Below are 17,860 nucleotides of genomic sequence, written 5' to 3'. Positions count from 1 at the left end.
AGCTGCTGCAGCACCAGTCCCAACACCCCCCCCCCCTTTCCAGCTCAGCAAAGCTCCCCTGAGGAAGGGCGGGGTTGTGGAATAGGACTGAAGATGGGGAACAGAGAGGAGAGGGACCCTGTTCTAACCCAGACCTTTGGGCAGGCTCCAAACCTATGGGAGCTGGCCTACTCCTGCCTCACTCTGTCCTCCCTTGGGGGAGCCAAAGTTCTGGTGCTGGTGTGAGAGCAGTCTGATAGCTGGGGGGGTGGGATTGATGAAAATTGGGGGCTACTGGAGGTGGGGCCTGGGGGAACCAAAGTTCTAGTGCTGTTGTGAGATGTCTGCTAGGTAGAGGGGGAATTGCTGGAAGTTGGGGGCTACAGGAGGTGGGGCCTGAGAGGGCCTTTGTTGGGGTGGGGGAAGGGGAGCCCTTGGAGAGCCAAGGGACTGCTACATAGTAGTCAAGGACACAGTAGGTCTCAACCATTCATGGTGTCGATTAAGCCCTTATTTGTGCCACTTACAGCAGTGATAGGCCCTGGCAGAGAGACAAAGACCAATGAGCCCTGGACTTTGCCCTTGTAGGGGGTGGAGGGGGTTCACCGTTAGCTGAAGAGGAAAACATAAACAACTACAGTACAAGCTCATCAAGAATAAGGGTATCAGAAAGGGAGGTATAAGCCAGCTGCCCTGAGAATGCTCAGGGGAAGCTCACTACCAACTGGGGCTTGGGGGAGGGGAGCAGAGAAGGCCTCCCGGAGGTGGTGGCATTCGAGCTGGGCCTTCAAGGATAGGTAAGACTTCACCAAATGCAGATGGAGAAGAAGGCTAACATTTTAGGCAGATGAGATATTGTAAAGAAGATGAGAAAGTATGAGATGTGTGCTACACCATGGGGAGTCCTCCAGTTGGCCTGGAGAGAGGTTGAAGGTAAGGCTGGAAAGGGAAAGTTGCGTCAGTTTTGCAGAAGACTTTAAACCAGAAAAAAAGCATTTCATTGGTGTTTGGGAGTCATTGAATGGCTTAGGGCAGGTGTGATATACATAGGAAAAAGCAATCTGATAACATGAGCCTGTCAGATTGGGGAGAGGAGAGAGACTGGAAACAGGGAGACCAGTTAGGATGTCATTGTAATAATCCAGGTGAAAAGTGGTGAGAGTCTGAATTTGGGTGCTGCTTGTGTGAGGGAGAGGAAGGGATGGATGGATGGATGAATGGACAGAGATGTGGGTGTAGAAACAGTAACGTTTGACAGCTGATTAGAGAGTCAGTTGAGAGAAAGGGTGATAATGGGGTCCCAAGTCTGGGTGCGTAGATAGAAATGACAACTTTGGGAGGACAAACAGGGCTGGGGGGAAAGGCTGCTTTGGGACATATGGGTCTGAATCACTTGTGGGATATCCAGGATGGAGATGTCCAGCAGGCAGTGGGATAGGCAGGGTCCAAATCTCCACAGAGAGTGTAGGGCTGAAGACACAGATTTGGGGGTCTTCTGTGTAGAGGCAACAGGTGATCACCAAGCAGGGTGGACAAGAGAGTAGAGAGAGAAGAGCAAGTGACTCAGGACAGATCTCTCAGGTGCCACAACACGAGGGCACTGTGAAATGGAAGAAGAGCTTGTGTCCAAGTCTGGATTTGAATCAGGTGTTTCTGAATCCGGGTCCTGAACTCTCTTCACTGGGTCACCTCTCTGGAATAGGAGCCAGGTAGCTCTCAACAGATGCCCTCAATCTTTTCAAAACCTGAAGTAGCTATCCACTGAGGCAGAGGGGGCAGAGCTTGCACTTGGTGCTTTAGGAGAAGACGGATGGGAACCATGACAGAGGAGAGTGTAATAGGGGATGATACAAAATGAATAAAAGAGTTGCCAGGCAGGAGGAAAGACTCAGCTGAAGTTATGCAAACACAAATTTATAATGGATGAAACCGGCCTCGAAAATATTTGTCAAATGTCATGAAGTACATTTGATTAATGTGGGGAGAACAGAGGGAGGGAGGTGGGCTCTCTATAGAGGCCTGGTGGGGATGCTAGGTCAGACATTCAGGTGCTCCGGGGGCACTGAAATTGGTGTGTGTGTGTGTGTTTGTGTGTGTGTGTATGTATGTATGTGTGTGTATGTGTATGTGTGTGTATATGTGTATGTGTATGTGTGTATATGTGTGTATATGTGTGTGTGTGTGTATGTGTGTGCACGTGTTGAAATGACCTTCCATTATTATTGGGAACTCTCAGGGATTTGTCTGGAACAAGGTTCCAGCTGGACACTTCCCTGAGGGTGCAGTAACTATCCTGAAATCAGTGGATTATGGGTAGAATTGGCATCAGGGTAGGGGAAAAAAGGGAGATGGGAACTGTGTATCTGAGGGCTATTTGCTGGGAAGAGTGTGAGGCCTTTTGGAGTCTGGATGCCTAGTTAGGACAAATAAGGGGCCTAAACTCTGTGGGTTTGTTTATTGCTTCCTCTCCTCCCCTCCCCTTCTCTCCTCTCCTCTTCTTCTCTCTCTCTAAACCTCCAAACAACCCTTCTTATTGTTTTATAATAAGACTTGTTATAACTCAATATCATTTTAGAGCATTACCCGGGAACATTGTAGGGGTCAAGGTGACATGCCCAGGGTCACACAGCCAGAATAGGTTAGAAGCAAGACTTTAACCCAGACTTTTCTGTTTCCCATAATGCTTCTCTTCTACTTTAGTCTCTGGAAAAACCCTCTTCTCAGGGGACCTGAAAGGTAAAGAAGCAGAACAGTGCTCTGGGGACTCATTTTGCCTGCCCCTTCACCCATTCAGTAGCTCTGGAGAGCAGTGTCCCAGCTCCACTCTAGTATTGCTTGCTTTGAAACAATGCCCCCTGCTTCAGCAGGACCCTCTTAGGGATCAAGGGATGGGGTTAGGGTGGGAAGGTGGGCCTTACAGGATCCCTCATCCCTCTGCTCTCTCAGGCCTCCCCAGGACATCAGCCTGGAAGAATTTGATGATGAAGACCTGTCTGAGATCACCGATGACTGTGGCATTGGTCTCAACTATGATTCGGACCCTTGTGAGAAGGTGAGGAGGAGGTGGGGCCTGTAGGGGTAGGGGTGTGTGAAGCATAGGTGTGCATGGGAGCTCATGCATGACAGACAAGGTATAGTAGTGAGGGGCTGGGCTCAGGCTTTTGCTATTCTGCTCTCCTGTAGTGTCTGTTGTTGGGTAACATTGAGATAGAGAGCCTTTGGGCCCCTGTCAGTTCCTTAATATGAAAATCCTGTCAGGGCCTAACCTTCTTCCCTCTTGCTGCTGAATACCCTCCTGTTGGGAACTTATCCGTAAGGGCACTGGTTCATGTTGTGGCATCATGTCTCCAGCCATCCCAAATCAGGCCCAACCCAATAACAGAATCTGGAGGTGGAAGAGTTCAAGGCCTGTGGTCCATCCCCTTTCTATCCAAAGAGCTCCTCTATAACAAACCAGACAAGCAATCAACCAGCAAACAGCTTGAACATCTCCAGGCAGAAGGAACCCACCACATTCCTAGGCAGTCCTTCCCACTCTAGGACAGCTCCCACTGTTGGGTTGTTTGTCTTTACATTGAGTCTAAATTTGACTCCCCCCAAATCCCTCCCATTGCTCCTGGTTTAGCCCTCTGGCAGCCAGCAGGGACAGAGAAAGGAACTGGACCTGCCATTTCATTGATATAGGGAACTCCTAGGTGAGGACATTCTGGCAGTTCAGTACCTCTGCAACTCAGCCTTAGAGAACTGACTAGAGGCCTGAGAAATCAGGGGACTTTCCCAGGGTCTCTCTCTCTCTGTCTCTCTGTCTCTGTCTCTCCTCTCTCTCTCTGTCTCTGTCTCTGTCTCTCTCTCTCTCTCTCTCTCTCACACACACACACACACACACACACACACACACACACAGGCAGTATCTGTCAGACTCTGGACCTAAATAGACCCCAGGCCCTCTTGGCTCCAAAGCCTTGTCTCAGGCTTACCATATCACTTAATCCCTTTTACAAATGAAGGCCTTTCAAAAACATGAAGACACTATTTGTCCTGTCTCCCAGAACCCTCTCTTCTCCTGACAAAATATCCCCCATCCCTTAAATGGAGCCTTATCTGGCAAGAACTAGATGGCCCTCTTCATCCTGGTCACTCCTGGATTCCCAATCCCCAGACTGTCAAAGCTGTCCCCAAAATGTGGCATCTGGAGCTGCAGGATGGTCCAGTGCAAAGTGATCTGAGCCTGGGCTTTAATCTCTTTACTGGGCAAACTACTCTTATGGCCTTACTCAATTGAAGCCCATCGTTCTGGTCTGTTGGTTTTTAGTCCTGTTCTGTTTCAGCTGATACAGAGCCCTTGTCTCTATTACTTCACTGTCTCTGGGTTTGATCTCCCTTCATCTCTGGGTCTCTGTCTTCTCCACATTTGGGTGTCCATCTTCCCCTTTGCTGAATCTTCATCACTTTCCATCTCTCAGCCTCTGTCTCTGTTCACCTCTGGGTCTCTGTCTCTGTCCACCTTGGGATCTCTGTCTCTGTCACCTCTGCGTCTCTTTTCCTCATCTTTGGGTTTCTTTCTCCCTCCAGGACAGCCTCTCTCTGGGACGCTCAGAACACCCACACCCTATCTGCTCCTTCCAGGATGATTTTCAGGAGTTTGAGATGATTGATGAGAACGAGGAGGAGGAAGAGGAAGAGGATGGGGAAGGGGAGGTAGAAGGGGAACACAGGCATGAGACACCCCCATCACCACCCCTCATCCCATCTCCCTCTGCCCAAGAGCTCCAGAAACCTCGTCCCACCACCCTGAACCTTACCTCACTTGGGACCCAGGTGAGACTGGACTCTGAGAGCAGGGCCAGTTCCCCCATCCTCCACAGTGTGGCCTGTAGCCCTCACCCACTTTTTGCATGCTCTATGTAGAAAAAGAAGGGGAATTTGGGAACGGGTCTGCCCATGGGACAGGAGCTTGAAACCCAGCTTGGGGAGGATGCATTCAGCCCTGGTGAGGCTGCCCAGGTGTTTTCCTCATTTCTAACACATCTACTCCCTCCTCACCCCCTTCTCCCAGGACTCTTTGAACAACAACGGGGGATTCTCTCCTCCTCCTGCCACTTGGCAGGAGACCCTGCTGCCCTCACCCCCTGAGGAGCCCCACAATGGTGAGAGCGGAGGGAAGGACTATAAATGAGGCATGGAGAAAGAGAGGGTCTCAGGAAATGAAGGGAGATGTGGAGCTCCTGGGGTGCAGCCCCAAGCCTAGGGGGTGATTTAGGGGGTTGGCAGGTGAACCAGAGCCCAGGGCTGGGGGAACTGTGAATGAAGGGGGATTGGGGAGCTGTGAATGAAGGATTGGGACGCTGTGACTGAAGGGGGCTGGAGAACTGTTAATGAAGGGGCCTGGAGAGCTGTTAATGAAGGGGGCTGGGGAGCTGTTAATGAAGGGGGATGGGGAGCTGTGAATGAAGGACTATTGGGGCTCTGTGAATGAAGGACATTGGGGCGCTGTGAATGAGAGGTATTGGGGCGCTGTGAATGAAGGGGGATTGGTGAGTTGAAAATAAAGAGGGCCTGGGAGGTTGGGGGCGGGGTTGGATTGGGCAGTGGGTGGAGAGATCTTTTAAACTGATGGAAAGAGCTGGTGTGTGTGTGTGTGTGTGTATGTGTGTGTGTGTGTGTGCGCGCGCGCGCGCGTGTGTGTGTGTGTGTGTGTGTGTTTTGGGGGTTGGGGCCCTTACTGCCCCGCCTTCCTCCTTGCAGCACGTCGGGGGCCTCATGTTTGCACTGCAGATGGGCGCCGTGAGGAACAGCGTGGGCCCCCCAGTGACTGCGACTGTGAAGGGAATCGGCCAGGAGAAGGGTCTGAGGCGTCCACGGGTCCCCCGCCTGCTCCCGGAGGTTCCTCGCCCTCCTCAGACCCGGGCATCGAAGCCGACTTGCGCAGCCACTCCAGCGGGAGCCGCAGCAGGAGCCGGGGCCGGGGCAGGGGCCGGGGCCTTCGGAGCAGTCAGGAGCTGTCCTCACCGGGCTCGGGCTCGGCCTCTGGCTCGGACTCCGAGGACGCTGAAGGGGAGCTGGCGGCCGCGGGACCCGGGTCCGGGGGCCGAGGTCTGGGCCACATGATCTCCTCCATCTCTGAGACGGAGCTCGACCTGAGCAGCGACGGCGGCAGTAGCAGCGGCCGTTCCTCCCATCTCACCAACTCTATTGAAGAGGCATCGTCTCCCGCCTCCGAGCCTGAGCCCGAGCCCGAGCCCGAGCCCGAGGCCGAGCCTGGGCTGGAGCCCGGGCTCCCTGGGGCCGGCCTGGCGCCTTCCCCGCGGCTTCCCGAGCCCCCCGCATTGCCCGCGGAGCCTCCCGGCAGCCTGCGGCGACCCGCCTATCTGCCCGTGGGCCCGGGAGGGGCCGGGGCTGGGCCCCCTGCCGGGCCTGACGAGGCCAACAGCGAATATGAGTCGGGTTCGGAGTCGGAGCCCGACGTGAGCGAAGACGCTGACTCTCCGTGGCTGCTCAGCAACCTGGTGAGCCGCCTCATCTCCGAGGGCTCGTCGCCCATCAGCTGCCCAGCTCAATGCCTGTCCCCTGGGCCCGGACACCCGCCCCCAGCTCCAGCCTCAGCCTCCACAGCCGCACAGCCCGCACCGCCCTCCCCTAGTGACACCATCTCCCCCACGTCCGCTTCGGTCTCCGCCTCGGAGCTAGGTCGTGTTCCGGACGGTGGGGGCCGCGGGGGCCGCTCCGGGCCCGGCCTGGCCTTCGAGGACACAGAAGAAGAGGAAGAGGAAGAAGAAGAGGAAGAGGACGAGGACGAGGAGGAGCGGGAGCCTCAGCGCGCCCCGGGGGCACCTGCTAGCATCGAGCTGGAGTTGGTGGACATGGAGACTCTGTGCGGAGGTGGAGGCGGCGGTGGCGGTGCCCTGCAGCCCCCTGGCAGGCCCCCGGCCCCGGTGCGTCCCCCGCCAGCCCAGCCTGGGCCATTCCTCTTCCTCAGTAACCCCACCCGAGATACCATCACTCCCGTATGGGGGGCACCAGGACGGGCCTCCCGCGCCAGCCGCGCCTGCTCGGCTGCCTGCTCCGAGGAAGAGGAGGACGATGAGGACGAGGAGGAGGAGGAAGAAGAGGAGGACGAGGACGAAGAGGAAGGAGACGAAGAGGAAGACGAGGAGGCCGCAGGGGTGGTGGCCTCGCGCGGGCTGGGCCTGGGACCGGGCCCAGCCGCTGCCCGGGACGCATCTCTGGTGTATGACGCCGTCAAATACACGCTCGTGGTGGACGAGCACACGCAGCTGGAGCTCGTGAGCCTCCGACGCTGCGCTTCGGGTCTCAGCCACGACAGCCCGGCCAGTGACAGTGGCAGCGACAGCGGCAGTGAGGACGCGGGCTCCCCGGCGGGGCCCGGGGCTCCAGGGGCGCGGGACCTGCTACGAGGCGGCGGCAGCGGCGCCGCCTCCCCAGACAGCCCGGACAGTCCCGACCTCACCTTCTCCAAGAAGTTCCTCAACGTCTTCGTCAACAGCACATCCCGCTCCTCCAGTAAGAGCCCAGGGCTAGGGTGCCCGGGGGACGGGGACAGAGCGGGGCCGGGACCCGCGACGCCGGGGACCGGGAAGGTTGGTCTCCAAAAGGAGAGGAGTCCGGGCGCCAACTGCTCGTCAGTACACCCAGCACCTAAGATTAGGGCGTGGGGCGGGAAGGAGGAAAACCCGGGGAGTAGGGCTGGAGCTCGAGGGGGTGTCAGTGTCGAACTCACTAGCAAATTTGGTTACTCCAAAGGACTTCTGAGTGGGGAGGAACGGAAGATTAGACTCAATTGCTGGGGGCCCGGCCCTTGGCGGCCTTCCTCTCTGTCAGTCACTCCCCCACCCCATCTCTCTGTCTCGGTCTCTCTCTTTTCCTCCTGTCTACTCTCTCCCTCCCTCCTCCTACCCCTCTGTCTCTCTTCTCTTCTTCTTACTCAGGTACAGAATCCTTTGGGCTTTTTTCCTGCGTGATCAATGGGGAGGAGAGAGAGCAAACCCATCGAGCTGTGTTCAGGTATCAGGCTTCTCTCTCTCACCACCCACCGCTGACCTTTGACCTGGCTTTGATTTCTCCTCCTGCCTTGGGTGAACTCTGCCTCTCCCAGCCCCGGGTGACCTCTACCCCTTGCCCTGGATATACTCACCCATGTAGCCCTAGGTGACCTCTGACCCCTCCAGCCCTGGGTGACCTCTGCCTTTGGTCTCAGGTTCATCCCAAGACATGCCGATGAGCTGGAACTCGATGTGGATGACCCTGTTCTGGTGGAGGCTGAGGAGGATGACTTCTGGTTTCGAGGCTTTAACATGAGGACAGGAGAGAGGGGCATCTTCCCAGCCTTCTATGCCCACGCTGTTCCTGGCCCCACCAAGGACCTGCTGGGTAGGTCTCAGACCAGGTCCTGACCTCAGTTCTCACTTCAACAATGGCACCATCTCTTCCCCAGCCCCCATTCCCAGCTCAGTTGCTGGCACTGGCCCCCACTCCTCTGGACCTTGGTATTTATTGGCTTGGGCCCTAAGAGCATGGGGAGACATGGGATTGGCTGTCTTTTCTTCCATAGAAGCCTTGTTGTGGAGGGGCAGGCAAGGTGAGGAACAGAATCTCCCGTTGCCTGCCTCACTGTCATTCTGGCTCTGATCCTGCAGGGGGAAAGCGGAGCCCGTGCTGGGTGGAACGTTTTAACGTGCAGTTTCTGGGCTCTGTGGAGGTTCCCTGTCACCAGGGCAATGGGATCCTGTGTGCAGCTATGCAGAAGGTGAGGGCAGAGGGGCTGGGCAGGTAGAGACTCTGCTAGTGACTCACCAGTTGTCTGTCCCCAGCTCTCACACCTTCCCTAGGCTTAACCTCTGCTCTCCACCTCCCCCAGGATCTGCTGCAGCTCCCAGACCCTTCCTACCCCTGGGCAGCCCCAAGTCTGACTTCACTCCAAACTTTGGCTGAGATGGGGCTGGGGGTTACAAGGAGACCCCTCGTCCCCAAAAGTACACATTTTTGATGGGGTCCAGATAGGAGCAACCGAAGCAGGGCCTCCAGCCCCATTTCTGCAGAGCCAGATCTCAGCCCTGCTCAGAGAGATCTTTCCCTCCCCCAGGGCCTAGGCTGAGTAGTAGCAACATCCTTTCCAGGGACCATCTTTCCTGGACCCAGAGGCCTCCTTTCCCCACCCACTCAGTTCGAGGAATGCCTCCAGCTTTGAACTCATTTGTAGAGATGGGAGTGTGATGGGCCCTGAGGCCCCCTTGCCCCATGTAATGGGATGCTTCCAGATGGTGTTCCCTATCAGTCTCCCAGACTGTATGTTCCCCAAGACTGTCACTACAAGTTTGCAAAATGCAGAACCTATAACCATCTTGAAAGTGACACGATTCAAATTAAGGGAAGAAGCAACTGTGTCCCACTGTGAGCCCTGGTGACCCCCATCTCTTCCTCTCCAGATTGCCACAGCCCGGAAGCTGACTGTCCATTTGAGACCTCCAGCCTCCTGTGACCTCCAGATCTCCCTTCGAGGGGTCAAGCTGAGTCTGAGTGGGGGTGGGCCTGAGGTGAGGACTCAAGGTGGGGGCAGATCTGGGTGCTTGAGGTGGGAAGCCAGGGTAGAAAGCAGCCCATGGGATGGGTCAAAGGAGCTGGGTTCGATAACAATACATTACTGCCTGTTTGACCTTGGTTGAGTCACTTAATCTAAGGACCAAGGTTACCTCAGCTGTAAAATGGGTGTGTGGGGGGAGGGGAAGGGGGTGGGGTGGGCTAGATGACCTCTGTATTCTGTCATAGCTGCATTTTACAATCCTTTGATATTAGAGGGATCTTAAGACCAGTGGTATTGGGTGGGGATGTCCCCCAGGCTTCCTTAGCTGGTCTCTGCTTGACTTTCCCTCTCAATTCTCTGCTGTTCCAGTTTGAGCGATGCAGTCACTTCTTCCAGATGAAGAACATTTCATTCTGTGGCTGCCACCCCCGAAACAGCTGGTGAGACCCTCCTGTGTTCCATTTCCCACGTGTTCCCATATTACCCTGTATCACCCATGTTTCTCCTGTGGGCTTCCACATAGCCCTGTGTTTGCCATATGCTCCCATGTGCTCCACAAGCTCCTTGGTCATCCCTGTGTGCATCTGCTCATGTTCTCGGCTCCTCCATCCGGCTATAGATTGTCTATTCCAGGGGTGGGGGAGCTTCGGCCTTGAGACCACATATGACCCTCTGGGTCCTCAAGTTCGCAGAACAAATGAAGTTAGGAGTCAGTCAAAGGACTGCACTTGAGGACCTAGAGGGCCACATGGGGCTTTGAAGCCAAAGGTTCCCCATCCCTGGTCTATTCTCCATTGAGTCATGTGTCTCCGTGTGCTCCCATGAAACTCCACATAGTCTCATATGGATGTATCCTATGGTGCCTTTATGGGCCTCAGATATACTTGTGGATCTCAGGCCCACTGTGAACCCTGGTGCACATCCTAGGAGACCCTTGCATGTACCTTAGACTCCCACATGCCTGATATACTGTGTATATGGCATGTATGAATATATGTGATGGGGCTGTTTCCCCCATGTGCTGCAGATGAGAGCAGGAATGAATGAATGAGTGTGTGTGTGTTTGTGTGTACATGTGTGTGAGGAGAGTGCCCTAGGAGGAAGGGGTTTATACTACCAAAAGCATCAGAGAAATCTGGGCAGAAATCTGGGTTTAAAGAGGTCATTGAGTTTGGTGATCATTGAAAGTCCAATGGGAGAGAGAAGAAGGAACTGATAAGACACTAAAGAATGGAAATCTTTGGGTGTAGGTGAGTCTTTGGGGAAGTGGGGAGAGAAAGGTGAACAGGCCCCATGACCACACAGCTGCTAAACTGTCACAGCTCATGGAGGGCTCCACGTTGCCTGGCTGAAGAGCTGTCTGGCCTCTCCTACTTCCTCTAGCCTCAGATGATTAAGTATCCCTTCTCTTCGCCAAAGCTGGTGGCTCTTCCCTCTGTCAGCCTGCAAAATGTGCTACTCTTTGTCCCAGATTCTCACCCTATTCTCTGCCAGGGCTACAAAGTAATGAAGTGGTTGCACATTTCTGTCATGACTTGGGTCCTCATCCTTCCCCAGAGACACACGAAGGACAGCTAGGTGGAGAAGTCAGTAGAATGTTGGGCCTGCAGTCAGGAAGCCCTGAATTTAAGTATTCCTCAGACACTTTGCTAGATGTGTTACTCTAAGCAAGCCACTTACACTCTTTGAGCCTCAGTTTTCCCCATGTGTAAAACAGGAATAATAGCATACCTCCAATGTTGTGAAAATCTAATGAGATCCACAGTGTTTTGCAAACCTCAAAGAGCTATATAAATGCTGTTATTACTGAGGTTACCCACAAGGGGGCAGCCAAGTCAAAGGAAGGCTTTGATACTTCATTTCGTTTCATTTCATTTCATTTCATTTCATATCATTTTTAAAATTTTAGGCTTGGATTAAGAACTCAGCATGTTAGAAGGTAGAAGGGAAAGAGCCAATGGAGAGGGAGATACTGAAAGATATGGAAAGGGAGAATCCAAGGGCAGGGTTGGGGAAGCCCTATCACCCAGATCTGGAAAGTTGGCCCTTGTGTTGAACTAAAATCTACCTGTCTTCAATGGCCACCCTTTCCCCTGAGTCCTGCCCTCTGGGACTATGCAGAACAGTTCTGATATTATATGACCATACTTGAGGACAGCTCTCATCTCTCCCTCCCTCCAAGTCTCCTCTTCAAACTAAGTGTCACCAATTCCTTCACTCAACTCTCATATGGTATGATCTCTGCTTCCCTCAGAATCCTGGTCACCCTCCTCTAGACATGCTCCAGTTTGTCAGTGTCCTCCCTAAAGGGGGTGCTCTTGGCATAATATAGTTTTCTGTATGTGGTGTGAACAAGGAAGAACACAGCAGGAAGATCACCTCCATGTTCTCTCTACACTTATTTCTCTCTTAATTCAGGTTAACATTGCATGAGGGTTTGGGGCTACTTGTGCATCACTGTTGGCTCATTTTGAATTTTCACTTTTTTTCCACATGAACTGTTATCCAGCCACAATTCCCCCATGTGGTATTTGTACAACTGAATTTTTTTGAACCCAAGAGTAAGACTTGATACGTATTCTATTTGTTTTCATCTTATTAGATTTGGTCCATTGTTCTAGTCTGTCGAGACCTTTTTGGAGCCTTATTGTCAGCTGACATATTTGACCATCCCTCTAAGCTTTGTATAATGTGAAGGCTGGACAAGCGCATCATGACTTCACCATCACCAAGTCATTGGTTAAACATTTTAGACAGCATAGAGCCAAGGTTCTATCCCTGAGGGTACTCCACCAGACTTCCCTCCATTGTCCCATAAGTCACTACTCTTTGAGACTAGTTCTTCAGTTCCGAATTTTGGATTAGTATCTAGCTGAAGCCTCTCCATTTTGTTCTCAAGGAGAGCATGAGAAGATCTCGTCTGAGGGCCAAACTGGCTGAGGTTGGAGAGCAGGATGAAGGAGGAGTTTAGGGTGGCTGGGGATGAGGGAGTCTTGGGTATTAGGTGGAGGCCACATAATGGGGATGATATAGTGAGGATTCCTGTTCAGGAATAGGTTAGACTAGGTAGGTTCTGAGGTCCTTTCTAACTCTGAGATTCTGGAATTCTGTGTAGGCAGGGTAAGATAAGACTAATGGTTTTCCTAACAGCTGTTTCAAGAATAGGTGGCCTCGGGAGGCAGGAAGTTCTCTGTTATGGGTGATATTCCAGCAAAACTGAATGATCACTTGTTAGGCATGATTGAGAAGGGGAGTTCACTTCAATCAGATTGTACTAGATGGTCTCTGAAATCCTGTGATTCTAGGGATTCCAGGAGGAGGGGGGGTGAATGTGAAAGATGCAAAATGGCTGGACTTGACTTCTTTGTAGGAAGGAAGAAGGACAGAAAGACAATGCTAGGGTTATGAGACTAGGGAAAGCAACAGTGTCCATGATGGACTTAGAGGATGTGGGGGTAGATGGTGAATGCTGTTCTGGACATGTTGAGTTTGAAGTGTCAGTGAGACATTCAGGTGGACCTGGAAATATAGGACCCAGGCTCCGGGGAGAGATTGGAGGTGGCTATAGAGATTGGGAAATCATCTGTATAGAAGTGCTAATTACAGCCACAGGAGTGGATAAAGTGGTCAAAGGAGAGATTATAAAAGGGAAAAAGAAGAGACCCAAATACCAAACTTTGGTGAATGACCCCATTTAAAGAGAAGGAGGAAGAGAGAGAGAGAGAGAGAGAGAGAGAGAGAGAGAGAGAGAGAGAGAGAGAGAGAGAGAAGAGAGAGAGAGAAGAGAGAGAGAGGAGAGAGACAGAGAGAGAAGAGACAGACAGAGAGAAGAGAGAGAGACAGAGAGAGACAGAGAGAGAAGAGAGAGAGACAGAGAGAGAAGAGAGAGAGACAGAGAGAGGGGGAGAGAGAGAGAGAGAGAGAGAGAGAGAGAGAGAGAGAGAGAGGAGAGAGAGAGAGGAGAGAGAGAGAGGAGAGAGAGAGAGGAGAGAGAGAGAGAGAGAGAGAGATCAGGGTGCTCCAACTCGGAAGCAAAGGAAGAGAAGGAATTAATAAGGAGGAGGTGGTCAATGGCTGCATTCCACTGAGAGGGCAAGGCTGAGGACAGAAAGAAGACCATTTGGTCTAGTAATAAAGAAGCCATTCATTTACTTGAAGAGAACTTTCAGATTGACTTTGAGGAGTCAGTGAATATTGAATAAGTACAGAGTCATACTCTTTCTAGGAGTTGGGCAGTGAAACAAGAGAAAGAGAAGAAAATAGGCATCTCAGGCTCTCCTTGAGGGTGTGCTAGGCTCTCAAGGGAAAGGTTTGTTTTCTTAAAGAATGAGGGGACCTGAGCATCTCTCTGTCTCTCTCTCTCTGTCTCTCTGTCTCTCTCTCATTCCCTCTCTCTCTCTGCCTTTCTCTCCTCCCTCCCCCTTTCTCCTTCTCTCCCTCTCTTCTCCTCCTCTCACTCTGTCTCTCTGTCTCTCTATCTCGATCTGTCTCTCATTCTCTCTCTCCTTCTCTCTCTCATTCTCTCATTCTCTCTCATTCTCTCTCTCTCTCTCTCTCTCTCTCTCTCTCTCTCTCTCTCTCTCTCTCTCTCTCTGTCTTTCTCTCCTCCCTCCCCCTCTCTCCTTCTTTCCCTCTCTTCCTCTTCCTCTCACTCTGTCTCTCTCTGTCTCTCTGTCTGTCTGTCTCTCTCTCTCACTCTCTCATTCTCTCTCTCCCTGTCCTCCTTCCCCCTCCTTCTTCTTTCCTTCTCTTCTCCTCCTCTCTCTGTCTCTCATTCTTTCTTTCTCATCTCTATCTACCTCCCTCTCTCCCCTTCCCTCTTTTCCCTCTCTCCTCCTCCTTCTCTCTGTCTCTGTCTCTCCCTCTTTCCCTCTCTCCTCCTCTTTCCCTCTCTGCATCTCTCTATGTCTCTCTCTCTCCTCTATCTCCCATCTCTGTTTCTGTCTCTGTCTAACTGTCTCTCACTGTCTGTTGGAACAAGGTCATAGGAGAGTTAGAATGAAGGGCACAAGTAGAGGTGGTAGTTTTGGTGAGGAGGACTGTATCTTCCTCTGAGGCTAGAGTGTTTGAGGGAAAAGAACCATCAAAGTCGTTCATATTAGATAGACTCTAATTTCCTCAGTAAGGGAGATAAAATCTCTGAGAGTAAGGGGAGAAAGCATGAAGATAGGAAGTTGGGGAAAGAGAAGAGTTTAAAGTAGCTGTCTGGGGGAAATTTAATAGTCATTCAGAGATGAGTAAAAGGTTTGCCGTGTGGCAATGAGGGCCCAGCTGAAGTCAGACAACATGGTTTTATGATCTTCACCCCCAATTTCCAGAGTAGAAGTGGAGTGGAGAGAGGTGGTAGGGAAGTTATGCAGTGGTGGGGGTTGTCAGGACATAAGGTCAAGGGGTCAAGGGATTCAAATGTAGAAAAGAGGGCATTACTGGAATCATTGATCATGGGATCCAGCTACAGAGGGAGGCGAGTGAAACCAGGCCAGGGTTAACAGGAAAAGTGAAGTCCCAAGGGCAATGGATGATGAAGGTAGAGAAATGTATCTGAGGAGTGAGGAGTGAGGAGAAATGGAAGGCTGTGATGTTATGGTCAGAGATGAATTTCAGTGCTCAGGATGAGCCATTGTAAGTGATGGTGAAGTCCTTCGTGTGACATTTCCCTCCCCCCACCCCCTCATCCCCGTCCCTTGAAGTGGACACAAAGATCACAAGTGTGGATGCCTTTGAGCCACTGAGGAGCACAGTCATCAAGGTGGATATTGACATGCCTGGTGGATGACAGCCCCGACGGGTCACGGCAGTGAGGCCTGGGGCAGCCCATCATCACAGGAAGCCCCAGTGACTGGCCTGGGAGGGAAGGGGAGAAGGGGAATCACAGCAGCCTCCCATCCATCCTTCACCTCATTGGCCCTTCCTCCACAGCTATTTTGGTTTCATTACCAAACACCCAGTTCTCAGCCGCTTTGCTTGCCATGTGTTCGTCTCCCAAGAGTCCATGCGGCCTGTTGCCCAGAGTGTAGGGTGAGTAGAGGATACATGGTGGAGGGGTTGGAGCATCCAAGGATTGGGGTGAAGAGGTGGGAGAATTGGGGTGGGAGTGGAGAGTTGGGGGAAGAGAGCTGGGTTGAGCTTGGGGAAGCACATGCCCCTTTCATGAAAGCGACCTTGCCTGCTTGTATCACTGGACCACTGGACCACCTCTACCCTGACTCACCCTTTTCTTGTCCTGTCCTCTTCTTCTCCCAGTCGAGCCTTCTTGGAATATTATCAAGAACACCTGGAGTATGCGTGCCCCACAGAAGACATTTACCTGGAGTAGTCCTGCCTGGGCCCCTCTCCTCCCCTGGGGAGACAGGAGGAGGGAGTGACCTTATGTGCTTAGAGATCTCTGAGGCTGCACTGGGAACTCTGGCCCTTATCCCTTTCCCTTCCCCACCCAGGGCACATTAAGGGGGAGACACTGGCCTTTTCCTGGTGGGAATGGGGGCCCTGAGCAGATCCAGGAATCACTTGAGACCTCCCCCTTCCACGTCCCTCCCTCTCTTTGGCTATCCCTCTCTGTGTCTGTCTCTCCCCCTCTGTGCCTCTCTGAGTCTCTCCCTCTTTCTGTCTGTCTCTCTCTCTCTCTCTCTCTGTGTCTTTTTCTTCTTGTCTATTCTCTCGGCATATTTCTCTCTTGCTCTGCATCTCTCTTTATCTCTGTCTTTCCTCATGTCTGCCTCTGCCCTTCCACTAGCCCTTGGTCAGAACTGGGGGCTATGGCAGGGTGTTCTTCTGTCTGAGATGACTGTCCCCCAAAGGAATCCCTCCTCAACTCCCCTCCCCATTTATTTCTAAAGGAGTTTTAATTTTTATAGAGAATCTAGAGGGATCAGCTAGCTGTCTTCCCCATCCTTCTCTGCCCAGCTTGGCCAGGATCAGGGCACACCCCAAGGGGGTGGGTGTCTCAGCTCCTCCCAAGACCAGGAACTACAGAAGTGGTTCTATGCTTCCATAGAGCCCAGGAGACATAGCGGGTTCTTGGTTCCCCTAGAACCCAGAAGATACAGAAAGGATGTTCCCTGTCCCCCTCCACCCTTGGAGAGTCCAGGTGGTAGGGGGAGGGATTCTTGCCCCTCAATGAGCCCAGGAAACATGTGAGTGTTCTCTGCCCCTAACAGAGCCTGGGAGACCCAAGGAGGGCCTCCCCTGCTCCTTCCTGAGTCCAGGGGACACAGAAGGGTACCCTCTGCAGAGTCTAGGGGAGGGGGTCCCTCAGCATCTCCCTGGCCCTGCTGTGCCTGACCACACCGTTGCTTTGCCGTCACTGGCCCGCTCACAGCTGTCTAGTGCGAGTGTATCTGCCCCCTCCCCCCCATGCTGTATATCCAGGCCTGGCCTAAGGGGCCCTCAATAAACTATCTGCTTGGTGTGATCCTGCCTGTTTCTGAGGCACTGCCCCAGGAGGGGGAGGGCAGGGCTAGGGGGTGATAGTACTCAGGGGGCTCTGGAGCCTGCTGTGGCTCCCTAGGACCCTTGTTGCTTCTAGGTCTACCTCCCAAAACAGGGAGTCTTGACAGGTGCCCCCCCCATAATGGTAATGGGAAGAACACAATTTAGTCCCTCATGAGACTCTATGGAGAGATAAAGCCCATGAGGGCTACAGCCCCACAGAGCCTGAGACCTCACTGGATGGAGAGGGCATGCTCCTCAGAACTGGGCCAGGGAGCTGGCCCACATGGCTCCAGGTCATTCTCCTTGAGTCCTCCAGGTGGCTCTGGGGGTCCAGAGATTTGCCACAGCCCTGTCCTCTTGCTTCTGTCCCCAAGTCTGGCCTCTATCCCCTCTTTCCTTTGTTCCCTCTATGTGCTCTTGGGACTCCAGGAGCATGTCAGAGTTTACTTAAAAGGGATGAGGTTGGATACAAATCCAGAAAGAGCAGCTGGGAACAGGGGGCTAGAAGAGCTACTTAGAACAAATGGGGAGACGCTGCAGGCAGAGATGGGAAGACAGAAGGAGGAAAAATCTGTCCAGGGGGAGTGAGAACAAGTTTGGTTTGAGACCTGATGAGTCTGAGGGGGCTGTGGGCCATCTCAAGTAGGCAAATGGAAAGCTAAACCTTTAGCTGAGATGGGCAGGGCAGGGATGTAGCTCTGGAAATCAGCTGTAGAGAGGCTGTAGGTAGACATGACTGAGATTGCCGAGAGAATGCAGAGAGAAGAGGAGAGGAGAGGTAAGGAGAGAAGGAGAGAGGACAGGGGAGGGGAGGGGAGGAAAGGAGAGGAGAGGAGGGGAAAGGAGAGGAGAGGAGGGGAAAGGGGAAGAGAGGGGAGGGAAGGGTAGGAAAGGAGAAGAGAGGAGGGGAGA

General features: G+C 52.9%; 1 protein-coding gene across 1 annotated transcript in view; it reads left to right on the top strand.

Moving 5' to 3' along the window:
* Positions 1-16,928, top strand: part of MAPK8IP2 (mitogen-activated protein kinase 8 interacting protein 2) — a 17,836-nt gene extending 908 nt beyond the window's left edge. The window contains exons 2-14 of the mRNA XM_036760833.1: positions 2,926-3,031; positions 4,552-4,797; positions 5,036-5,126; positions 5,725-6,208; positions 6,308-6,602; positions 6,780-7,500; positions 7,926-8,001; positions 8,195-8,367; positions 8,634-8,743; positions 9,423-9,530; positions 9,887-9,957; positions 15,437-15,535; positions 15,761-16,928. Coding sequence (XP_036616728.1) covers positions 2,926-3,031; positions 4,552-4,797; positions 5,036-5,126; positions 5,725-6,208; positions 6,308-6,602; positions 6,780-7,500; positions 7,926-8,001; positions 8,195-8,367; positions 8,634-8,743; positions 9,423-9,530; positions 9,887-9,957; positions 15,437-15,535; positions 15,761-15,833 — 2,653 coding nt within the window. The 3' untranslated portion in view covers positions 15,834-16,928. The remainder of the gene's footprint in view (positions 1-2,925; positions 3,032-4,551; positions 4,798-5,035; positions 5,127-5,724; positions 6,209-6,307; positions 6,603-6,779; positions 7,501-7,925; positions 8,002-8,194; positions 8,368-8,633; positions 8,744-9,422; positions 9,531-9,886; positions 9,958-15,436; positions 15,536-15,760) is intronic.
* Positions 16,929-17,860: the final 932 nt, after the last annotated feature.

The sequence above is a fragment of the Trichosurus vulpecula genome, chromosome 5 (assembly GCF_011100635.1).
Source record: "Trichosurus vulpecula isolate mTriVul1 chromosome 5, mTriVul1.pri, whole genome shotgun sequence".
NCBI classification, from domain to species: domain Eukaryota; kingdom Metazoa; phylum Chordata; class Mammalia; order Diprotodontia; family Phalangeridae; genus Trichosurus; species Trichosurus vulpecula.
The sequence above is the reverse complement of the archived record's forward strand: the minus strand, read 5'-3'. Positions and strand labels throughout refer to the sequence as shown.